Here is a 23,537-nt window from a genome sequence, read left to right as displayed (position 1 = left end):
ACTTCCACCCCATTCCAGACCAGCCAGTGGTGGGATTTGCTGTTTCGCTGAACTGCACAGAATCTTAACAACCGGTTCGCTGGAACTAGTGAGAACCAGCTGCAGCTCACCTCTGAATATATTGTATATGGGATGTAGTTCCATAAATAAGACACTGGCTGTTCTTTATTTTTTGTCTTGATCTATAGCAGGGGTGTCAAACTCATGTCATCACAGCAGCATCACATGACATATCAGGACTTTCTTCCCATTCGCTAAACCGAGCAATGAGCGTGGCCAGTGCATGATGCATCCAGCTTGCGGGCTAGCAGTTTGAGAGCCCTGATCTATAGGAAAGAAAATGAATAGGAAAAAGAATTCAAAGTGGTTCATTTTCTAACACCACCAGTTTAAAAAGAAAACAATAGTTGTATTCAGCATCTAGCCCAGTTGTAACAATTATTATCTGTGGTTTTAATTATAGTTCAGTGGGATTTTTGGAGGAAGAGCTACATGTAAGATTTTGATGTATACCAGATTTTCTGCCTTTACACTACAGCTTCTCTCTATAATCAACCAATTAAAGCATTCTGTGGAGCAGTTTAAATAAAAGGAAAAGCCTACTGCCACTTTTTGAACTATTTAAGTAGTTGAACTTGTTCCCTAGTTATTTGGGAATGTGAACCACTTTTTCGCTTCAAATGGAAAATGGAGAATTCTGACCTGGGAGTTGTACTCTTGATATATCTCAAAGGGCCAGGATGAGTCTGGACTAAACACTTGGAACTCTGTGCTTAATTTCTTGTGGTTTTGAGGGTCTGTCTCCTGCAAAATTAATTCAAGATGATAGGAATGAGATTCACATGTCTTCTGCTTTTCAATTGCTGCAAAAGAGAGCCATATTTCATGAAACAAGGTATCTGAATTTGAGTCAAATCTTAAATGTAAAATACATAAAACATTCACTTGTCTTGAGAAGAAACCATATTTCTTTTTTTAAAGGAAATATAAGACTTAACTGCTTAAAAGCAGTTTAGAAAATTAAGGTTGAAATGAAGTCAGAAATCAAATTAATTTTGTCCTCCAATTTTTGCAGCTGCATTCTTAATGCCATGTATCTGAAATTTAAAATATTTTGCAGATGGATGGCTCTTAGAAGTCCTTCATTTTGCTTAGCTCTTATCCTATACTTTCAATCATGGGTTGCTTTATTAGGAGGCCCATAAAATTAAACTTTTTAAAAAAACTGCCAGGATTAGTCTTTGCAGTTGCCAGCAGTCAACATTGACCTGAAGACAGACAGACAGACAGACAGACAGACAGACAGACACACACACACACACACACACACACACACACGTGAGTGCTTGTGTGCATGTGTTTGTACATTCATTTTGACAGTTCAGTTGCATACAAATTCATAGAAAAGATTTTCCATTTTCCTTAGGAAAAGAATTATATCCATTTAAAAAATTCTGGAATATAAACAACTACTTAACTAAGACTTTGGAAAATCTGTGATATTACCATTCCAATCACGATTATCCAATTTGTTTTACCCTTCAGGTGCTTAATTTTTTTGCTTGAAATATGATTACTGTTTTGAGCTGTTCCAGTTTTCCAGCCTATTACTATGCATTTACTTTACTCCCAAGGACGTAATAGCCTCGCAGCTCCAGTCCTGGGCTATGGACAATCTCTACACAACATTACTAAGATAGACCTGCTTGGGGCCAGGGTTATCTAAGAATTAGCTGTTTTCGTGGTTTCCTCCTTTGCTTGAGTGTCTTTGCATTCTGCATCCATGTTCCGAAATCCTTGGATATCCAGCTGTTTGCAGAATGTCAGATATTTGGAACAGCAAGGTAAGAATTATATCCACATCAAAAATAATGCAACTCATTGTCATTTATATGCTTTCTAAATGTAAACAAATTGCAGAATCAAGATATCTCTTCTCCTTCCCCGCCCTAATAGCAGCAGAACACATTAGCTTCAGTTATCTGCATTCATTTTAGCACTTTGTCTTACTGCTCCTTCAAAGAATTGTCTTTTTTTTTAAAAAAATATCGGATTGTATTAATCATGTCATTAGCTTAGCTAGCAGTAAAATTAATGCTGATGCCAGAGTACCTTTAAAGCTTTTTTTTTTTTTTTTTACAATTCTGTTCATGTCTTCATGACAAGCTTACAATAAGGGGAGGATTGGTTGCTGACTTAAAAATATGTGTTTTTTTTAAAAGCACTGTAAGATTCAAGAGCTCAAACCATATAAAAAACCTTTAATAAACTTTTCAAATATGTGAAAGCTGCTTTCCAGTGAGTTTTATTAATAGAGTTTTAATTCTGAGTCTTCTGAGTAATAAATTATATTTCTGAAATGGAAAAAATACTAGACATGCTTTCTGGATTAGCAGTTATACCTGTTGAGAGAAGAACATTAAACTTCATTCACCACATTTAAGTAAAAGGGATTGGGGAGGGTGAGATTTTTTTAAAGATATACTATCAAAAGTGCTACACTGATATATTAACACTAAAAACTTCACTTATGGAACATTTTGAGATTATAGTAAATTAAAACATTGTGGATTTTGGTGTAGAAAGTGTGCTCCAAATTTTAGGTTCAAGTATTCTGGTGTGGCTTGGTATTTCATGGCTAATAGTGTGCCAGAATAATTGTCTAGACCTTTTCTTTTTCATAACTGTTCTTCACCCTTCTCTGTGTTGTCCTTCAGGAATACAAAAGAACCTACTGTGTGTTCTGAGTTGAGACTTTCATGGTGGAGAGAGTTACATTCCAGAACTTTTATTGAGTTATATACCATTTAAAATTTTATGAGTGCCTGGTTCTAATTTAACCAGACACAAAACAGCTGCCTTTTTTAGTAGTACCAAGTAGATATTTTAACATGATTTTTGAGGGGATCCTGAGACCTTTCCTTTCTGCCAAGATGGATCGTTAGTTGCCATCCTCTAGCTGGTACCTAACTCTAATTGTTGCCTGTTATATGACTTCCCTCTAAGGTAAGAGATGACAGCTAAACACATATTGTGCACCTTCTGGCTACCATTAGAAAGTATCCAAATAGGAAGGAAAATTCTGTTTTAATACCAATGTAGTTAAAAACAACTTAAGATTGTCTCATGCATGCAATATTATGGAACTTTGGTAGAAAAAAACATGTTTGGTAGATAAGGTGTATGATTGTGCCACTGTTAGTGCAAATTCAAAAGGACTGATTTTCAAATTAAAAGCATAACAGTATATAATTTGTAATCTTTAATTTAAGTAATGCATGTTTTCTTTGTTATGGGGTGATGGGGAAAAACCCTAAAACCTCATACAGTACACCAGAAATAAAATGAAGATCTCAGAAGATGGTTTCTTGTTTTCCAAATGATTAATTTCTCTTCTGGTATACAAATAACATTTTATTGATTATTGATTATTTATCTCTCTTTTAGTTGAGAATCATGGAAATTGATAAGAGAAAGATAGAAAATGAGGAGTGATTTAGGGCTGGTTTGTAAAAACCATTCAGCAATGCCATCACATAGATGGCATCATGCCAAATATGGATGCAAAATGGCAGCCACATGTCACCAGTTTGGGGGATTCATTCATGTCATAGGTTATTGTTGTTAAAGGCTATGCAATTTTTCTTCCATACTTTTTCATATAATCTTTTCTTACGGTTTTATTTACATCTTGTCTTAAAAATATCTCTTCATAAGAGACTTTATCAGGGCTTAGGAAAATTTATGCATTTATTGTTGTCCTAGACACTCTGCAAGACAGTCTGGGATCATTTTCAAGTTAGTATAGACACTGAAGTCTACAGAAAGGGTTTTTATCAGATGTGCAGTCTGGTAACTTCTCTTTGTAGTTATTTTTGCTTCTTAAAGCTATCCCTACCAAATTGTTTGTATTAAGAAATACCAGAAAATTGCTAGTTATTAGTATCTGTTTATTTATCAAATAGATGATTATTGATGATTATGAATGATTATGATTATTTTCATGGAAGTACAACACAGAAGATGTTCTTTCTAGAAAGAAGTATGATTTAATACACACACACACACACACACACACACACACACATATTCTACAAATAACTAATACTATATGATAGGTTTGTACAGACCAAACATTGTTGAAATAAGATTTAGAAGCATTTTTACAGTTCTAGGTCATACTTCATAAGTTTCTACTTTCTTTTAAACTGACACTCTGCCCAATCTTGTCTGCTTTGAAATATGAACACTTAAATCATTACAGGTTAATTGCTATTTAAGGTTTGAAGATTTATTCCTTACTGTCAGACTGTGTATTGGTGGATAACTTTTTCCACCACTCTGTTTCAGATTTTGACAAAGAGAATTTGTTTGCGTATAAAACTCCAAGATTACTCCAGAGCAGGAGGAGGACTTTAAGGTAAATCATTCTTTGCACTTCTTGTGTATAATTAGTTAGTTTGCAGTGAGAACAGGTTAATTTCTTCATGACAGTGATTTGGGAAGAAATTCATCTATAGTGATTGTGTATAGGATCACTGTCACTCCTTAAGATATGTGTGTAATTGATACACAAACACTAAATCTTTGAAGGAAGAATACCATACATTCCAAAATGAGCATTTGATTTTGTGATATTTTTATGCAATTCTCAAATAGAAGTATGCAAGTCTTTTGTACTGATTTAATGTCATGATGTTGGGGTCCTTTGCTGTTTATGCTTTTGTCACTGTATTGTACAAACATTAGCATGTACCTCTTTCAGGTAAATACCACATTTTAAGTTCTCAAGAAAGCAGTTTTTAACTCCAAAATCTTATACCACAATAAATACATAGTTTTGTGCAGATCCATATATGCACATGTGTCAAGTCTCCTGTGGGAGCAGCATTGGCTTTTGATTTCCTCCAGGTCCAATTTAAGGTGCTGGTTATCAGCTTCAAAGCCCTACATGGCTTGGGATCAGCTTATTTGAAAGACCATCTTCTACCTGACCTACTAGAGCAAGGAGGTAGGGAATCTATGGGTCCTTTCTCCTAAGGAGGTACAGCTAGCAGGACCAAGAAGAAGGGCCTTCTTCGGGGCAGCTCCCTCCCTGTACAACATCATCTCTGTAGAGATAAGATTGGACTCCACTCTTTCAAAAGGCCCCAAAGACTTGATTTTGGTATTTGGCCAAGGAGTCACAGAATGGGATGGAGCCTGGAACAATCATTTGATTAGTATCACTAGGGAGTTGGGAGTTATTGCTTTTTTTTGTTTTTTTTTTCATATGAGGTTTGTATTTTTGTATGCTACCCGGAGTCACAGAGAATGAATTGGGTAGCCATATAAATGTTCATAAATAAATAAATGGTAGAAGAGATCCATATCTAGTATTTTTATATATCACTCTTAAATGGTTAGGCCTTGAAAAATGCAGTATAATACGTTTGTCTTCATTTTGAGATGGAATTTGTTAAATTTCCCCATAGGAGTTCAAGGTAATAGCTGTCTTTTGAAGAGAGATAAAATGAGCCATAATGACACAATATAATTCTCCCCAGGGTTTATGTTAATCACAATTAGGTTAATAGAATGGATGAAAGGCTGCATGTTACAACATAGTGAGCTCTTTGTCACAATTAATATTTGCAATAGCACGAGAGTTTGGCAGGATAACTAAGAAGTTTGCTTAAAACTACCTAGGTTTAAAATGGTAAAGAAAAAAAATAAAAAGATATAATTATGTGAGCCATGTTTTATGGTCACTAGCAAATAGCATAAGTTGCATTTGGGCGGGGAGGAGAAATACTTTTTTCATAATCTTTTTGTAAATTGTGAAAATATTGAGTCTGTTTCTTGCACTGGATGCTGTAACAGAAATATATATATATATATATATATATATATATATATATATATATATATATATATATATATATATATATATATATATATATATATATATATATATATATATATATATATATATATATATATAATGACTTCTGTTTATAGAATAGAATAGAATAGAATAGAATAGAATAGAATAGAATTCTTTGTTGGCCAAGTGTGATTGTACACACAAGGAATTTGTCTTAGTGCAAATGCTCTCAGTATACATAAAAGAAAAAGTACATTTGTCAAGAGTCAAGAATCATCAACACTTAATAATAGTTATAAGGTACAATAAGCAATAAGCATTTATTCATTTATTAGATATTTTTAAATCCCTCTTTTATTATTTTTTATAAATAACTCAAGGTGGGAAACATGCCTCATACTCCTTTCTCCTCCTATTTTCTCTACAATAACAATCCTGTGAGGTGGGTTGGGCTGAGAAAGAATGACTGGTCCCATCACCTAGGCTTTCATGCCTAAGGCAGGACTAGAATTCTCATTCTCCTAGTTTCTAGGCCAGCACTTTAACCACAACAAAAACTGGCTCTAGAATTTGTATTCCCCACCCCTTCTGTACTCAAAGGCTGCTTGGACAAGTCCCTACAGTTTTCTTGACAAGGTTTTTCAGAATGGTTTGCTCATTCATTGGGCTAAGAAAAGTGACTGACCCAGTTACCCAGCTGGCATTGTGTCCAAGATGAGGTTAGAAGTCACTCCCAATTTCTAGCATGATAGCTTAAGACTACACCAAACTGGGTCTTACAATTTGTAAACAATTACTTCTAATTAACTATAATTTGTACTTTCAAAAATGGAATTAAAGTAAGTCTATAAGTAAATTGTCTATAAGTTATTAAGTTACAAGACTGAATTCTGCTTGAAATATGACCTGTATTATAACAAAATATTAATTTTCCAAGTGATTAATACCCATTTTCTTTTCTTTTTTTTTAAATAAAGTTTATTTGGGTTTTCACACATACAAAATACAAGTAAAATATCTTTTTTGAAAATAGCATGGTCCCGGGTTGAACTTCTTTATACAGACACAAAACTCAATTTCATGCTCCTTTTTGTATTCTATTCCATATGTTATACTATTTTACATTTTCTATATAGTTTTTCCCCTCTTTTAATTTTCTCAATTTTATTTTGATTATCTCATCTCAATTCAAATCATTATATTTATACTTTTGTCTGTTCTGTTTCAATTTCATATTATCTTTTCTCATTAAACAAATTTTCTCCTGTAGTTACTAATTGGAGTATGACACCTTTATATCTTTTAATTAAATCCATTCAACTCTTATTTAAACTTCAATACCCATTTTCATAACATTAAGATTCTGAGTTGAATTCATTAAGAATGAAGTAAATTCTGTTGTAAGAGACGTCATGCATGATCTAAAGATTTTAACATATATACATTTAATAAATATAGAGGAAATATCTCAAACTATATGGGAATAATATAATGAGAACAATAAGCTTAAGAGGTTGTCTTCCAGGTGAAATTCAAGACACCGGTTGTTACCTGATGTACGGTATACTTGAAGGACCAGGTCTCTCTATTTCCTCTACTATCCTAAGCCATTCAATCTGTCAGGAGAGGCATCCTCCAGCTCCTAATGATTAAAGAATGACATCTGGTGTCACCAGGAAGTGTGCCTTTTCTCTCATAGCATCTGCCCTTCGGAACACCTCGTTACCCATAATTAGCTTAACTCAACTTCGCTAGCATTAAGGAAAGTGCTCAAACCAAGCTGTTCTTCCAGGCATAGGAATGAGCAGATTAGTGAGGTTTTGTGAGGTTTTGTTGACGGCCATTGAGAAGTTATCCTCAGTTGCCATTTTTTGCCTTCCTATTACATGGACTTTTTTTTTTTTTTTTACTATATCTATTATTTTTTATTTATTCTGTTATTTTCAAATTATTTTTGCCACCTAAACATGGATGCATTAATGAAGGATATATTAACTGTTTAGACTTTATCACTGTTCATATGATATGTCTTCATATGTATCTTCAATGAAAATATGTCATGGAAGTATAATCAAGTTTGATCTCCAAGTCTCCAGAACAGGAATAGTTGTTGGGGTTCTTGGTGTCATCTTATCTCGGTTATTTTCTTGCAAACATTTAGTTATCCAACTAGTGTTAGAAAACAGTTGTGTTTTCTCTCTGTTTATATACCAGTGGTTTGCCTTGTCAGTGTTGGTGCAAGTGTTGTTTTCTTTTTGGTAGTTTCTTGATGATACCTAGTTGGGTGATGAAATATCTGCCAGAAAACACCAAGTTCAAAAGGCACCTGGATCCTAGTCCATCCTTGGGCTACAAATATTCTGTTGTATTGATAGAAATAACTTTTAGAAAGGCAAACTTTCTAAAAATATATGGACATTTCAAAATTTAATTTGCATTCATTTTTCATGCAATCAGCATAAATCTGGTTGCAATCAGAATTTGCTCCCAACTAATTACATTAATATATCAAATTACAAAATGGTGTACTGCATTGCAGACACTTTCTGTACTAAAAAGTATTCTAACTTGGTTTCTTTTTTTTTTTTCAGTGTATGTGTATAGGCTAAATGAGACTTCAAAATTCATCAATTAGGAATAAATAATCCAAGAACAACACTTAAGATAGAGAATGAGACTTGAACAATAATGCATTTAACCTGATAGATGCATTTTGGCATCCCAGGATTGCTGTCTGCAGATATCTTGTAACATCCCTATGTCCTCTATATATAGAGTATGTTAGCCTGTAATCACCATCACTTCTAACCATCTAGGACAATTGCAAAGCTTAGAATAACGGAAGCTAAAATCATCATAAAATGATATGCTATTTTTCTTCAAAACTTTATCCCCAAATACTCCCAAGTTTTGTTGTTACAAAATTTATTCTGCACTTCATTCAAAGAGCTCAATAGAAATTTACAGTAAAATTATAGTACTGTAAGAATATGTCAATGCTTATGTTAAAACATAGGTTGAAGAGCTCCCCATCTTACTTCGAAAACTATTGGAACATTGCAAAGACAGGATTTCAACTGAAAAAGAACTCCCTTTTCTGGTATCCTTCTATTAGCTTTTGATAGGAAATACGCATGGTATGCAGTTTTTGTATGATAGTAGACAGTTGTTTCTTAAGGAATCTCATGCCAAACCAGCTGATGTTCCCCAAATGAATTGGATCGAAACCTTGAAAACCCCTAGCTAGCATGGCTGATAGTCAATGGTTATATGAATTACACCCAACATATCAAATGGATTACCTAGGCAAAATCAACTTGTGCTTGGAAACACACAGGGATCTTTCAGAATTGGAAAATTTCTCACTGCTCCCAGCAAATATTCTGGCTGTTCAGTGAATATAGAAATAATGTAAATTCTTGTTGTTCATGTCTCCATAAAAACATAAAAAGAGAAGTTTCTAAGTACCAGTGTTATGGAATACTATGTTCCATGCTAAAATCAAAAGAATTATCAGCTACAAAACATGATTAAATAATTTTTAATCTCTGTTAGCATGTGTATATGTGTGTTATGTATGTGTATGGATAGATTTTATTGAGAGCAGGCAACAGAATTTCATTTTTAATGTGGACCAGTATGTTCACAGTAAAAAAAATGACAATAAAGATTATCTTCATTTTTGGCCAATGTTGAGAACTGGTCCTATTCTTCTTTATTTCATATTATGTCCATGATAAAAATAATATGTTAGTTTTAATATACTAAATAACTAGATTAATATCTGGAGCTCCTACAGCTTTGTTAAAACAAGATGATGGTGCTTTAGTTTTCAGAAAGAGTTTTCATTTGAAGATAAAGAAGACTTTTCAAACAGCACTAAAGATATTGATGCCAGCCTTTTAGCAGTGTTGCCAAAAGGTATGTACAAGGCTTATAATAGTAATGTTTTCTTTATAAACAGCATCATAATATATGTATTATAAGACACTTAATCTTGGGAGAGAATTTATTTCAGTGCATGCTAAATGTGACAAAGCAGAATAAACATTAAATATATGTTCTTCCAATACTTCAGTTTTACTACCAAACAATGAAACTCGACTATCCATCAGCTCTTTGCTATGATAATCATTGTTTAGCTGCAAAAATTGAACTTGGGAAAGCATTTATTAGATGTTTATTCTGGCATGCTACATCTAAGCTATAAAGAATTAGTTATATTTTAATCATGTTATTCTTAAAGAGATTCAAAATTTTAGTAATATTTGCCTTTAAAGTCCATGTCTAATTGCAGTTGTTTAAAATCATATGTCTTGTTTCATTCAATGACTTGCATCCAATTAGATCTCTAAAGTGGGCATAATCATATGTGATACACTGAATGAGCAGACTGGAAGTTTTAACACATTTTCTTCATCAGAGAATTTGGAAGAAAATTATCTAATTTAACATTATTTGGCCTTAATACTCCACAAGCACGGGGGGGGGGGGGTTAGAGAGAAATTGGAACAATTTGTGAGGAATTGGGATTTGAGAAGTGTGCTTAATATACCTATTTCATGTCTTAGAACCCTTCCAGCTCTCCTCCTACATACAAACGGTTGTAAATGTAGACTCCATTCAAAATGGAGACATAGAATCTTGGGTGAACAAATTTCTCACCCTTGGTCTAAATGTTCACCCTGGACTTCAGCGTGTTGTAATCACAGATCCAGTCTAGATAACATTGAGATGTGACTCGCATTACTTATTATAGAAGAAGGCAATTGCTGTTTTGCACAGGTGCAGATTACCAGATTGTAGTTTCCCTTAAGTGCAGCTATTCTGTTTTTGAATGTTTTGACTTTTCTTGCTAAGTGTTTGGTACCACATTGCTTCCCTGAAATGATTGAGGTTCTCATTGCAACACAGTTGGAGCAATGCATAAAAACAAATGTCCATAGGTTGATTTATATGAATTTCTAACTCTTCTTTCTTTTGGACCATCTTAAGATATCATTATTAAACTATACTGAATGCCTTTCTCTTGTGGCTGAAATTACAATAAGGCATTCGATTTTGCTTTTAAAATAAATTGAAAAATACTGACCTGAGGTCTGTATCTAAGAGGAAACTTTTTATGCCTTAAGAAGTTTCTGCCAGATATTTGTACCTTTGTTATAATAGGAAGATTGTTCCTTTCTGTAATTTAAAGCGCCTTGAAAGGCAATGAAGTAGGCCAAAATATGCTCTGTCTTTTATTACTTTGATATATTTGGGATATTCCTAGGGCTTGCATATCTCAACTCCTGAAATGTGTCTGTTGGGTTCATTAAACATACTTTGAACAACATACGGCTTTTAAATGATTTCTAATGGAATATATTTTAGCATTACCCAGTTTATATTATGGAGGCAGCATGCTAAATAAAGTTGCTGCTGACATTCTGCATGCAAAATCTATAAAATAAAAGTATTTAAGGAAATCTGGGACAGATCATTACTAAGGCACATACTTTTAAAATGCCTCTTCCTTCTTTTCTAATCATTCTGTTAAATTGTGCCTAAGCTGGTTAATATTCTGTAGCTCTCTTGGGCTGGCTAGGGAATTCTGGAAATTGAAGTCCACACTTCTTAAAGTTGCTAAGGTTGAGAAACACTGGGCTAAACTTTATTCAGCATATCTGTATGAAATTAATTGTCTTTAGTAGAATTGTGAATGGAGTAAGTAGGTGACTTGCATTAGTGTCATATACACTGCAGGATGTACAGAAAAAGCACCATTTAAGGTTGTTTTTTTCCGGGAATTTATAATCTTCTGTATATCTGATGTGAATTTTGTTTACATGAACATATTGCAGAAGTCTGTGTATTAATTTGTTTTTACATTAGAATTAAAATATATTAACAATTCTCTATGTAGATAGGATCAAACTAGTTAATTGATATGACCTCTCTGGAATTTAAAGCATGGAAAATGTATAGCCCTAGATAGATTTGTGTGTGCTATTTTTGTCTCAAGTCTTGCTCAGAAAAGTTTTGGGAAATACTTCTCAAGGCCATTTCTTTTATTTCACCTACAAAATTGCATCATATATACCGTATTTGCCGGCGTATAAGACGACTGGGCGTATAAGACGAGCCCCCAACATTTCCACTCAAAATATAGAGTTTGTTATATACTCGCCGTATAAGACGACCCCCCACTTGGAGGCATGTTTTTCAGGGCAAAAAAAGTCATACGCCGGCAAATACGGTAAGTTGTAACACTTGGGGTATTCTGGATATAATTCTTGATTGACACCCCCGCCCCTTTCCCCCAAACTTACAAAGCCACCAAAATGCTTTAGAGAGGCAGCTTCGCCTTTCTCAGGCTGGCACTCAATTCCTCTCCCTTTCTTTGTGACACCGTTGAGCGATCTGCTTTTTTCAGGGGAAAATAAATAAATAAAAATAAAACTGGACGAAAAACAGTCGAGTTGTTTCTTAATATCTTTCCACCTCCCCAACCAATTTGTCTCCAAGGGTGCACCACACTGATTGCGACATTAATTATTTCAGAGAGAGGGGTTGGGGGGGGGGAGAAATCTTTGCTTCCTACTGTGGCTTTTTCCTGCGCATCGTTTTTTCCCTTGGCTTTGTGGTTGTTACTTCTTACAGGGAGGGATAATGAAATACCCACGCTGGGAGAAAGCGGAAAGGATGTCTATTTTCCTGCTCACTAACTTTCCAGAAAGCGTCGAGTTCCTACCCGAGACTTGCCAAAAGTCCAGTTCATTCATTTGCTACCTTTCTCCAATGAGATCCAGATCTGTTTCCACAACGCGCTTAGGATCTTATCTTATTATCTTATTATTATCTTATTAGCCTTGCTCGGTCCGTCCAAGAGAGAAGAAGGCAGACGGTTTTGCGCTCAGGGAAAAAGGAAAAGAGCCTCTCGCTCACGCTGCACACTGCCCCCCCTCCACCCCAGCAACGCTTAGGAAAAGAGTTACACAAGCATCCTTTCCAGAAGTGAATCGGGGGAGGATTCGAGCAAAGGCTGAAACCGGGAAGAGAAAAATTCCCAAAGAAAATCGCACGAGCAGCATCCCATTCCTGGGAGAAAAACAAAAAACAAAAAACACAAACTCTTCCCGAAGCACAAAAGCAAGGATGGCGCTTTCTCAGCTTTGAGCTGCGTCGCAGCTCTCCCACCCTCCACTGCGTCCCCACGTGCGGTGAAGTTTCTGCCACTGGGGGGTGGTGGAGGGGGATGGAAGGAGGTGAGGGATGGGGGCAAAGCCTGGAGCCTGCCTGTCCGCCGCACGAGCGGAGTGGGTGGGTGGGTGGGTGGGGGAGGAGAAGAGAGACTCCGGCTGGGCTTGAAGGGGCTTCGCAAGTTGCGGAGCTCCGCCTCCGTCGCTCTTGCACCGAGTGACAACAACGTATTTGCCGGGCGTATAAGACAACCTTTGTTATATACTCGCCGTATAAGACAACCCCCCACTTGGAGGCATGTTTTTCAGGGCAAAAAAGTCGTCTTATACGCCGGCAAATACGGTACCTATACTATAGTATAGTACTCAATGCAAACTTTGCATTATTGCATCTGTTCTTCAGTGACTCATTTGGAAGTATGGATCAATGGCCTTCAGGCATTAGATCATATAAAGAAGGAAAGTCCATGTAAGTTGGAGGGTAAAAAAATATACTTGACGTTATTCCTTGGAGTTTCAGTATGGTTCCACGGGTAGCACGCTAAAAGAAATGCATGCTCTGATCATAAGATCCAGTTTTGTATTAAAGGCTAGAATGAAGAGGACATGAGTTTTAGTCCTTCCCTAAATGTAAAAGCTAGTTGGATGGTTTTTGATCAACCACATTCTCTCAGCCCTAGGAAGACAACGTTGGTGACAAATCAGTTCCTAAAATGTGGACAAGAAGACTGTAGAGACTTGTCCAGGCAGTCATCGAAAGTCAAGACTGATTTGAAGATACAAAATGTTAGACTCTTTTGACCAATGCATCCAATAATGGTCATTTTGAAACTCTGAGCAGTGTATAATTTAAGTAATCATAATATAAAAAGTTCTAAAAATATAGACAAACATTTTTAAAAAAATAAAAATTAAAAAAATTAAAATTACAGACCACAATCACCTATTGCCCATAATGAGAAAGCCACCTTAAAATGTTGCTAGCTCCCTGGAACCCCCTAACCTGGCTACATAACCACGTCTTGAGGGGCTTCTTAAATGTTAACAAGGACAGAGCTTACCTAAATTTAAAGAAATAATATTCCATAGCATAATAAATAATATTCTATAGCAGGGAAGTCCCACCTCCTAGGCCCCATCAAGTGTAGCGTGTCCTCTCTATCAAATCTAATGGGATGGGCTGATATAATCAGGAATTATCTCAGATAATCTCATCCCATGCCATGAAAGGCTTTAAAGCAGGGGTCTCCAACCTTGGCAACTTTACGCCAAACGGACTTCAACTTCCAGAATTCCCCAGCCAGCAAAGCTGACTTCTGGGAGTTGAAGTCCACTTGGCTTAAAGTTGCCAAGGTTGGAGACCTCTGCTTTAAAGATCAAAAACAGCATCCTGAATTGAACCAAGAGAAAAAAACCTTGCAGTACGGTCTTCTGTAAATATCAGCTATGGAAGAAAGACAGTGAAGGTAATTGAACAAATAAATGTTTAAGGAATAGGTTGTAATACATTTTGCTTTCATACACCAAAATTGGTGCATGACTATATTATGGCTCCCACTTCAGAGTTCAAACAACACAAAACCAAAAGCAGCCGTTCCAAAACTTAAATCCAACAGAAAGGAGTCTTACTAGATAACGGCTGTCATAAATTATATTCCACAGCAATAATACACGCTCTGTTCAGCAAAACAGTCCTGGTACAAATTCTCAAACCTCCGAGCCTCTGCTGAAAACCTCTTCACGCAATCAGTCACTTTGTTCCTGACAATCTTCCCCCACACAGCTGTGTCCTTTTATACTCCTTGAGGCAACGTGCTAATTACTGACTCGCCCTCCTCCTTCTAACTGAGTTTGCCTCCGTAAACCACCTAGATGGGCGTGTCAATCTCCCTAAATCAACGTCTGGCTTGATGCCTCCCCACAGCTTGACGTTTCAGCCTCCTTCTAGTTCTGGCATCAAGCCACAATCTGTCAGCTTCCTCGCTCGACTCTTCTGACTCATTTTGTGGATCAATTGCTGGCATGAATGAGGTCGAGGGTTCAGGTGAAGAGTGTCTGTGTGATAACCTCTCATCCCCCTGGCTCACATCTGTGTCTTCTAATAATTCAGACTCCAAATTCTCAGCAGGCTCCAGCCTTTCATCCTCAGAGTCATCAGAGTCAAAACTCACAGCAGGATCGATCCTTTCAGTCACAACATATCATTATAGAACATTTTAGGTATAAGTTAGAGCAGCATTTTTTAACTCTGTAAACTTTAAGATATGTAGACTTCAGCCAGCTTCTCTGGCTAAGGGATTCGGAAAGTTGAAGCCCACATATCATAAGGTTGAGAAACACGGAGTTAGACTATTAATATTATTCTGGTAGAGTTAGTTGCTTGCAAACTTTTGCATAATACATATCCTATGGAAAGCATAAAAGATAAACCGGATAAGGAAATAATTGGTAAGTGATCACTACCTCATTTCATTTAATGAAAATTGCTTTGTGAAAACACAAGCATTTCTTTTTACAACTATATTGTTTCAAATTTGTAATGTTTATTTATTTTTTATTTTTTAGTTTCTGAATTAAGAAAACTCTTTGAACCAAACAGGCAGGATATTTTGGAAATGAAAAGGTATTTCTCCATTTTTATGTTAAGCAAAGTAAAGATGGTTTTATAAAAATTGTTTCATCTTCCTTTTCCCTAGGTGACATTTATGTTATACTCTCTTATTTTTATTATCTCTTTTACAGGAAAGAGAGGATAGCTAGGCGTTTAGAAGGTATTGAAAATGATGTTCAGCAAAATTGTCCTGGGTTAGTCACCCATCGTTTGTTAGAAGAGGATACACCAAGATACATGCGTGCAACTGATCCATATAGTCCTCATTTTGGTAAGGAGTATATTTGTGATATATGTTGATATGTCCAACTGCTGTCGTAAGTTTGAGCTCTTAGAAGCTGTCATTGGCTAGAGTGTTACAAATGTTACTGCTTTTACGTTATAAAGACTATTAGAACATTTTTAAAGGTATTTTATCATTGGTTAAATTCAGACATGCCTGTCCACACAGTATCAGATCTGGAAGAAACATCTATTAGAAAAGCGGAGATCATTTTGGGCTGCATTCACTGGTACTCCCCAACTGTTTCCAAAGAGTTCTTCATCTCTCTAGTGTAGATACAATTGGTTCTAAACTTATGACCACAATTACCACTGGAGTTTTGGTTGTAAGTTGTTTTGATTATAAGCTGAGGAACAAACATGGCCATGCCCAATTTTTCAACGATGGTCATTAAGCAAATCATATGACTGTAAGTCTTAATCATGTGGTTATTAAGAGGACCATATAATTGTTAAGTGAATCTGTTCTCCCAAATAGGTGCTTTTTTGCCATCAATAAGCAAAATACATTGGAAACTGGCAAAAAAATTGCAAACTGTGGTCACAAGAGATGCAGTGCATTGTTTTATAATGGCTGGAAGTCTTTATAGTTGTTAAATGAACGATCTTAAATTGAGGATTGCCTGTAGATCAGGAGTGTCAAATTTGACTTAATTGAGGGCCGCATCAGGATTGTGTTTGATCTCAGGGGGCTGGGGTGATATGGCCAGGGTGGGCGTGGCCAGCTCGACATCACTGGCTCCATTTTCGCTGGCAGAGAACTGCAGGAAGCTGTTGTAGCTGAAAATGGAGCCCAGGCTGTCCATGGGTGGATGGGCCATGCATGGCCTCCCTGAGCTCTGTTTTCACTGGCAAATAGTGGCAGGAGGCTGTCACAGCCGAAAATGGAGCTGCATGCAGCCCTCCCTCACTCCATTTTTGCTTGCAGAGGCATTGCAGGCCAGTCCTTCATTGTTTCCAGGGCAGCCACACGGGCCAAATCTATCCGGCCCCTAGGCCTTGAGTTTGACATCCCTGCTGTAGTTAGGTCATGAAGCTGCAAGTCAAAGAAGGATCAAAGCAAATATCCCTGTTTTTTCTCTAGTGGCATATTGTAAATGCTCATCACTTCTAGCTCCAGCTGACAGTATGTTGTATCACACAGTTCAGATACACAGATGACTTTATAAGGACCTAGAAAAATCTGTTTACATCAGCATCAAAGTTAGCCTGAATATCGGAAGAAAATAAAGCATTCAAAGTGTAGGATTGCAGAGCTTTGGATATGTGGTAATTTTTTAAAAATACAAGTCATACTTAGAAATAACTGTTTTCTAACCTTAAATGCTTAAAATATATTTTTAAAAATATTTATAAACACACATTGTTTGATTCCGAATGCAGTAGAAACCAGAGAATTCCTGACTCTACAGACATAAAATGTCTTTAAAAATGTGATTTTGATGAAAAATCCATTTTTTGAACCTGAGGGAAAGAAGGAAAAAAATCTTAAAAAGTCCATAACATCTTTAACCAAGATCTGATGAGTTTCCTAACTCAAAAGCAATTGGCAGAGAAGTGAAAGGCTTGCACCCCAGTTCTATTAAGCTTTTTCACAGATGTGTTGGGACTAAAATTCCTAGAATCTCAGCCAGCAAGGTCAGGTATTTACTAGTTTGAAGAAAGCTGCCCTGCCTGTGTTTTCAACTGTAGCTGTGGTAAATAGAAATACTTTAAATTCAAATCATTACTTAAATTCTTTAAAGTCCAGCATAAGCTTTATGCTGATACACCTGATTCTTTTTTATTATAGGAAGATCAAATGAAAAGGAATTTTCAGATTCTCTATTAGAAAACCAGCCTAGATCCAGGCATCAAGTAGAATCCACAGCAGGAAAAACAAAAACCCCTTCTTATAGTCCTTTAGTCATGGATCTCCAAGGACTTGAGTCCAAAGCTGAGAGGATAGCTAGGTACAAGGCAGAAAGACGTCGACAACTGGCTGAAAAATATGGAGTCTCCATAGATTCTGAGATGGATTCAGAATATTTATCCAAATGCACAAGGACAAAGAAAGACCAAGATGTGTCTGAGAAGAAAGTATTGAAAAGTGGGGAAAAAGAGGATGAAGGCAAAGATCACAGTTCTCCATATTCATTGAGGTTTGAGAATAAGGAGGTGAGGAATACTGCTTCTGAGTCCAAAGAGTTTCCTGGCCATGATGACAAAGAGAATTCTCCGGAAAGAGAAAATCTCCATTTAAATGAAGGCAGCAAACCAACAGCCCCTGAACCTGGCTTGATCAAATGCAAAACACCCTCTGTACCAGAGAGTTCCACAGGTTTCTCACTTCTGGCCTATGACTCTTCCGTAAATGAAGTGCCAAGTTTACCAAAGCAACCTCAGAGTGTTTCTCTTTCCTTAACAAAGCCAGGAACATCACTAAGTCCTTCTCTGAATGACTCCAAATTAGGGTAAGTCTGCTATTTATGTCATTGTTCACTGAACAGCTTTGATTTATATGATCTTATCCAAAGTCTTTATAGTAGCTCAAAGTTTGACTCTACAATTAAAATGATTATAATAAAGGAAATGCTGAAGAGAAGAAGAGAGAGGCAAAGGGTTGCTCATATTTTTAGAAATGCATCTATTGTGCACCCAGATTTAACATTAGCGGTAAAAGTAATATTTAGAAATAAGTCATATTTGATTTACATTACTAATAATATAGGGGGGGAAAGAAAGGGAAGTGATTCTAAAATGAGTTTTGAAAAAGAAACTGAAACAATGATATGGATAAAATCTTACGATTGAAAAGCTCCCTGAATAGAGCATTAATAGAGAATGCTTGAAAATCCACCGAAGAAGCAGAAAAATATGAATGCATACTTGTTTATACTTCTATTAAGAGGGTGAAAAAAACCATAAATAATAACAGGCCCAACTTATTGGGTTATGCAATGAGAGTTTTATAAAGACCAACTCCTGTTTTTTAAAGCCTTGTTGAGAATGGAAAGAATTTGAAAAATAAATCAAATTAACACTTCAAAACATGATAACAGCAGTGGATAGGGACATTTCCCTGGAAGTTATTGTTTAAGTATATCTGAAGGGTCAATTTTTCCTCACTGTGTCTTATATTATACATGGAAAACATATGTTTCATTCATTATCAACCATTTGCAAAAGTGTACTTAAGTGTTTTGTTTTGAGGTAAGAGAGTAAATCTATCCTTGAACCCTATTCCATGGAATTAAAATAATTGAATAGTGCTCAGATTTATTAAAGCAACTTATAGTAGAACTAGTGGGTGAAGATACAGGTTGTCCTTGACTTAACTGAGCCCTGAATTATGGTTGTAAGTCATTCCATTTGTTAAGCAAGTTATAATGTGATTGTGCCTGATTTTAAGCATTTTTTGCAATGGTCACTAAGCAAATGCCACATGTATTAAGCAAATCCATTGTCTGCAATGGCTGTGGTTTTTTTTTTAACCAGAAACTAGAAGTAAACACCAGGTCCATGACTACGGGATATTGCAAACAGCCATAAATGCAAACTGATTGACAAGCACTCAAAATGCAATCATAGGACTGTTGTAGGGTAGCTATTGGAATGTTAAATCTAGTTCATTAAACGCCCTTTTTGGGAGTCCAATGAAGTTTCAAACTGTTGCTAAGCAACCACTCATAAGTCACTTTTACTGCCTGTATAAGTATGGCCATATCAAACATTCAGGACATACGAAGTTCTGTATCAATGATGACATTTCATAATATAAAGCAACAGACAAAATCAAGGTCAGGCAAAAGGGTTTCCAGGTGATAAGCCTAGACTTAAGAGTTAGGAAGCAAAAGGCACAAGATTGGTTCAGATAAACAATTGGTCCAGTCTCACACAGCTGTCAGATCAGGAAAGAGATTTATGCTAAATAGGCAGTGGTGTATTAACCATTAAGCCGACTAAGCAGTGCTTAGGGCATCAGGCCCAAAGGGGCACCCCAAAGTAGAGAAAAGTTTCAACGCTACATCAGTGAAAGAAACAACTTTTGGAATACGCTTTGGAGTTTATTACGATCTTTGAACGTTGATTGAATACGTTGTTTCCTATATAAAACTATCAGTTGGGGAAGCACTACTGTAATAACATCCACTTCTCCATATAAGTGGTTTGGATTCACATTATCTTTTTATTACTTTATGATTACCTAATATAAATTCTGAAGAGTACAGAACAACTTTATTTAAACAACTTTATCATCACTTTTATTATGCTTTCAAAGATAAGGCAAAAGTGCTAGTTCTTAAAACTGACAATTATTTTAGATATGCTTCTTCCATTCAATTTATTAAAAATTCTACAGCAATTAGTTACTAAGAAAATAAAACTCTAGCCATAGATTTTGATCGAAAAGATGACAGTTACTGCCCTTTTCTTTTTTTCAAACATTTTAATTAAATTATTAAATATTATAAAATACAAAATATAAAAGTAAATAGAGGAACATTAAGGAAGGAAAGAGAAGTGAGGAAGAGTAGGAGAAAGAAGAGAAAAAGAAGCATTGACTTCCAACTCTCTCTTTTGCATTAAAATACTACTCTGATTAAAGAAAAAAAAAACTACTTTTGTTTCCACACGGAAACCACTTCTGAATTTCGTGCTTGATGTGGAAAAGAATGTAACTTTGACTTTAGGTTTTATAGATTAGATTGATAGATCTTTATAGAAATGAGTTGTTCTTATTATTATGGAAAAACAAAAAGTTGTGACTTGATGCTAATGCCTTATTTTACTGCAACAGTTACTGCCTTTTTCAGCGATGCCCTCCAGGAATTCACTTCTGTTTTATAAAATTGCCCATAGTCTTGGTAGTATTTTGTATTAGATCTAAAGAAATAATTCCTAATGCAATTTTCCACATTTCTTTGCTCTGTGATTTATTTCTTCAGTGTAAAGTATTTCTATAGCAGTGTTCCCCAACATGGTCCTTTCTATAAGTCTACAAGTCTCATAATTCCCAGGGCTAAATACCTAGGAATACATCAAATATATCTGGAGTATACCACATTTGGAAACAATTGAATCAAATTTACTGATTCCACAAAGATCTGGGCTAAGACACCACACTGGGAATCATGGACTCTGTTCCTCTTTTTTTGTTATCACTTCGGTCTCTTGTTTCAGGATTAGCATTTTGCCAGTAATTTGAAAAAGTGTAGCTTCCAGATGGCTTCAAAAGTTAATAAAACCTAGTAAGACTGTACAGTGTCTGGATTTGAAGAAGAAAAGATAATTTGATGTCTGCATTGGTATGGATATTGCATCCTTAACATTTCCTAAAAAACATATGATATAAAATAGTGCTGATACGTAGTATGTGACACACCCCAAATTTCATTTTCACTTTTGTATCCTGATCAGTGCACAAGTATTACTTACTTTTACCAATATCAGACAAGAAAAAAGTAGTTGCTATGAGAAACCGACCTAAAACAGCTATAAGTCTTATTAATAAAGAATTTAAGTTTGTAAATTATTAAAAGATATAGTTTTGTTTCAGTGTCAAGCCCTTTTTTTACACATCACTGCTTGCTTTCAAGCAAAGAAAGACAAATGGGGTAATCTTATGCATATCTACTTAAACTAAATCACATAAATAAAATGTTTTTTGTTTACATGTATATATTTACTTATTATAATTTAGGTATGTGGGAAAGTGAAGAATATTCTTCCATTAACTCTTTTTCAAGTCCAGGATATTTAAAAGTTTTGAAAAATTATGCTTCTTAAATAAAATATATATTAAAAATAAATATTTTGTTTCTAATAAAAGATTTAGTCTAATAATATAAGAGATTATAAGGAAATGCTTAAGTTTTAAATTAACTTCTGTCTTGATATTTAGAATTCCATTCCCCTTTTAAGTCAATGTATCATTTGTTAATTTATTATTAACTATTAACTTATTTCTTCAATATTTCTTATTCAAATTAAATAATATTTCTTATTTAGATTCAATATTTAGAAAAATATTTATTTGTGCACCCTATATTATGGGCTTGTTTCAGTAGAAGTAACTTTTGTAGATGGATCTATAGTTATATCCACATACAAGACATGTTTAATTAGGGTCAATAGAGGAGTTGAGTGTACAGTGTTTTGAATAGTATCTGAACATTTTCTGAAGTTCTGTTTTCTGTAGTAGTACAGGGAAAACAAAATCCGATTGGTTTCTTCAGAAAGATTCAGATGGGGACACAACTTCACTTATCAACTGGCCCTCCAGGTATTTTACCATGTAGCTGTGTGGTATAAATAATAACTGGACTATAATCTTTCCCTCTTTTTCTTTCACCCATAATCATTTAATAAATGTCATTAATATGTATTGATGGCATGGAATCATAAATCACTGTTTCTAGTTAATGGACCATTTTGGTGCACAATGTTCCCCTAGGAAATCCTGGTCACTCACAATTAATTAATAACTTGTTAATAGAAATTGCTCCATGGCTATAGATATAGTGGAACTGGCTAAATTTAAGCTTTCTTTTCACAGTTTTATGTCATTAACTTACTTGGTTGGCTTGCATTGAGTAACTCCACAGAATAACAGCCTGTGAAATGTTGCAAGTACAAAATGCAGAAATGTTTCCCATACTGCGTTGTTTCCCATAATATTTAATTCAGTAACTTTTCTTTAGAATCATGAAAATCTTCATGCTTACATATAGATGAGTTATGCTCACTGAAGGAGCCTTCATTGACTAACAAATGCTAGTATGTGGCTAGCTTTAATAAATGTTTGACAATTTCACTAAATATGTCACTAAAAATGTCAGTGATTCTTAATCACAATTTTTGATATATCACTTTCAGAATCATGAGCTACATTTTTAAATAGCACAAGATTTAAGAGAGCCAGTTTGGTATAGTGGTTAAGACAGGAGTTGGTGAGTTCTAGTCCTACTGAGGTAGAAAGCCAGCTAGGTCTCCTTGGACTAGTCATTTTCAGCTCTAGAAGAAAAGAAATGGCAAATGAGTTCAAAATCTTCCCAAAAAACTGCGGAGAATTGTCCAGGTAATGTCCAGGGTCAAAGCTAACTTGCAGGCACCCCCCGCCCCAAGGACACAAAATTGGGAATAGGATAATGCCAACTGAACTGGCATGTCCCAGACATCTGGGTTGCAATTTTGATAATAGAATGTTTGAATACATATCCAGTATAATATACAGTGTTCAGCACCTTATTTTTTTCTGTTTGATCATTAACTATTTTTCAAAACATGTCTTTTACAAATAATTTATGTATGTTGAAAATATAATAGTTCTATGTGCAAACCAAAATTTAAGGTTCTCTTTTCTTTCTGTTCAGAAACTTGTATTGTTTATATTTGAAACAATTAGCCCTCATTAGACATACGTTATCCATAATTTTATAATCATTCTTATCAGGAAATCGATTAAGCTCCAATTTGGTGTTAAATTGCCTGCCAACACCTCTGTATGTTTACCAAGTTCCTTTCCCAGCAGATTCTACTTGTTTTATATTCTTTTAGTTAAAAATAATAAATATATGGGAAGTTGACAAGTATGTTTCCAACAATACTTCAAAAC

At 35.3% G+C, this 23,537-nt stretch overlaps 1 protein-coding gene across 50 annotated transcripts in view; it reads left to right on the top strand.

Annotated features, from left to right (window-relative positions):
* The window catches only part of SVIL (supervillin), a 175,580-nt gene that overhangs the window by 86,841 nt on the left and 65,202 nt on the right, over positions 1-23,537 (top strand). For 17 of the 50 annotated variants that reach the window (XM_087945124.1, XM_087945115.1, XM_087945112.1 and 14 more), the window contains 6 exons: positions 4,351-4,420; positions 9,696-9,787; positions 15,613-15,670; positions 15,790-15,929; positions 17,733-18,393; positions 22,122-22,205. In XM_087945124.1, coding sequence (XP_087801250.1) covers positions 15,663-15,670; positions 15,790-15,929; positions 17,733-18,393; positions 22,122-22,205 — 893 coding nt within the window. In that variant the 5' untranslated portion in view covers positions 4,351-4,420; positions 9,696-9,787; positions 15,613-15,662. Of the gene's footprint in view, positions 1-2,903; positions 3,007-4,350; positions 4,421-9,695; positions 9,788-15,612; positions 15,671-15,789; positions 15,930-17,732; positions 18,394-22,121; positions 22,206-23,537 lie in introns of those variants that run through there. The other 33 variants (XM_087945119.1, XM_087945130.1, XM_087945128.1 and 30 more) reach the window with 8 other exon arrangements.

The sequence above is a fragment of the Notechis scutatus genome, chromosome Z (genome assembly GCF_049901735.1).
Source record: "Notechis scutatus isolate UNSWTSFEM ecotype Mainland chromosome Z, rNotScu1.2, whole genome shotgun sequence".
In the NCBI taxonomy this organism is placed as follows: domain Eukaryota; kingdom Metazoa; phylum Chordata; class Lepidosauria; order Squamata; family Elapidae; genus Notechis; species Notechis scutatus.
Note: the sequence above shows the minus strand (reverse complement) of the source record. Positions and strands in the feature narration are given on the sequence as shown.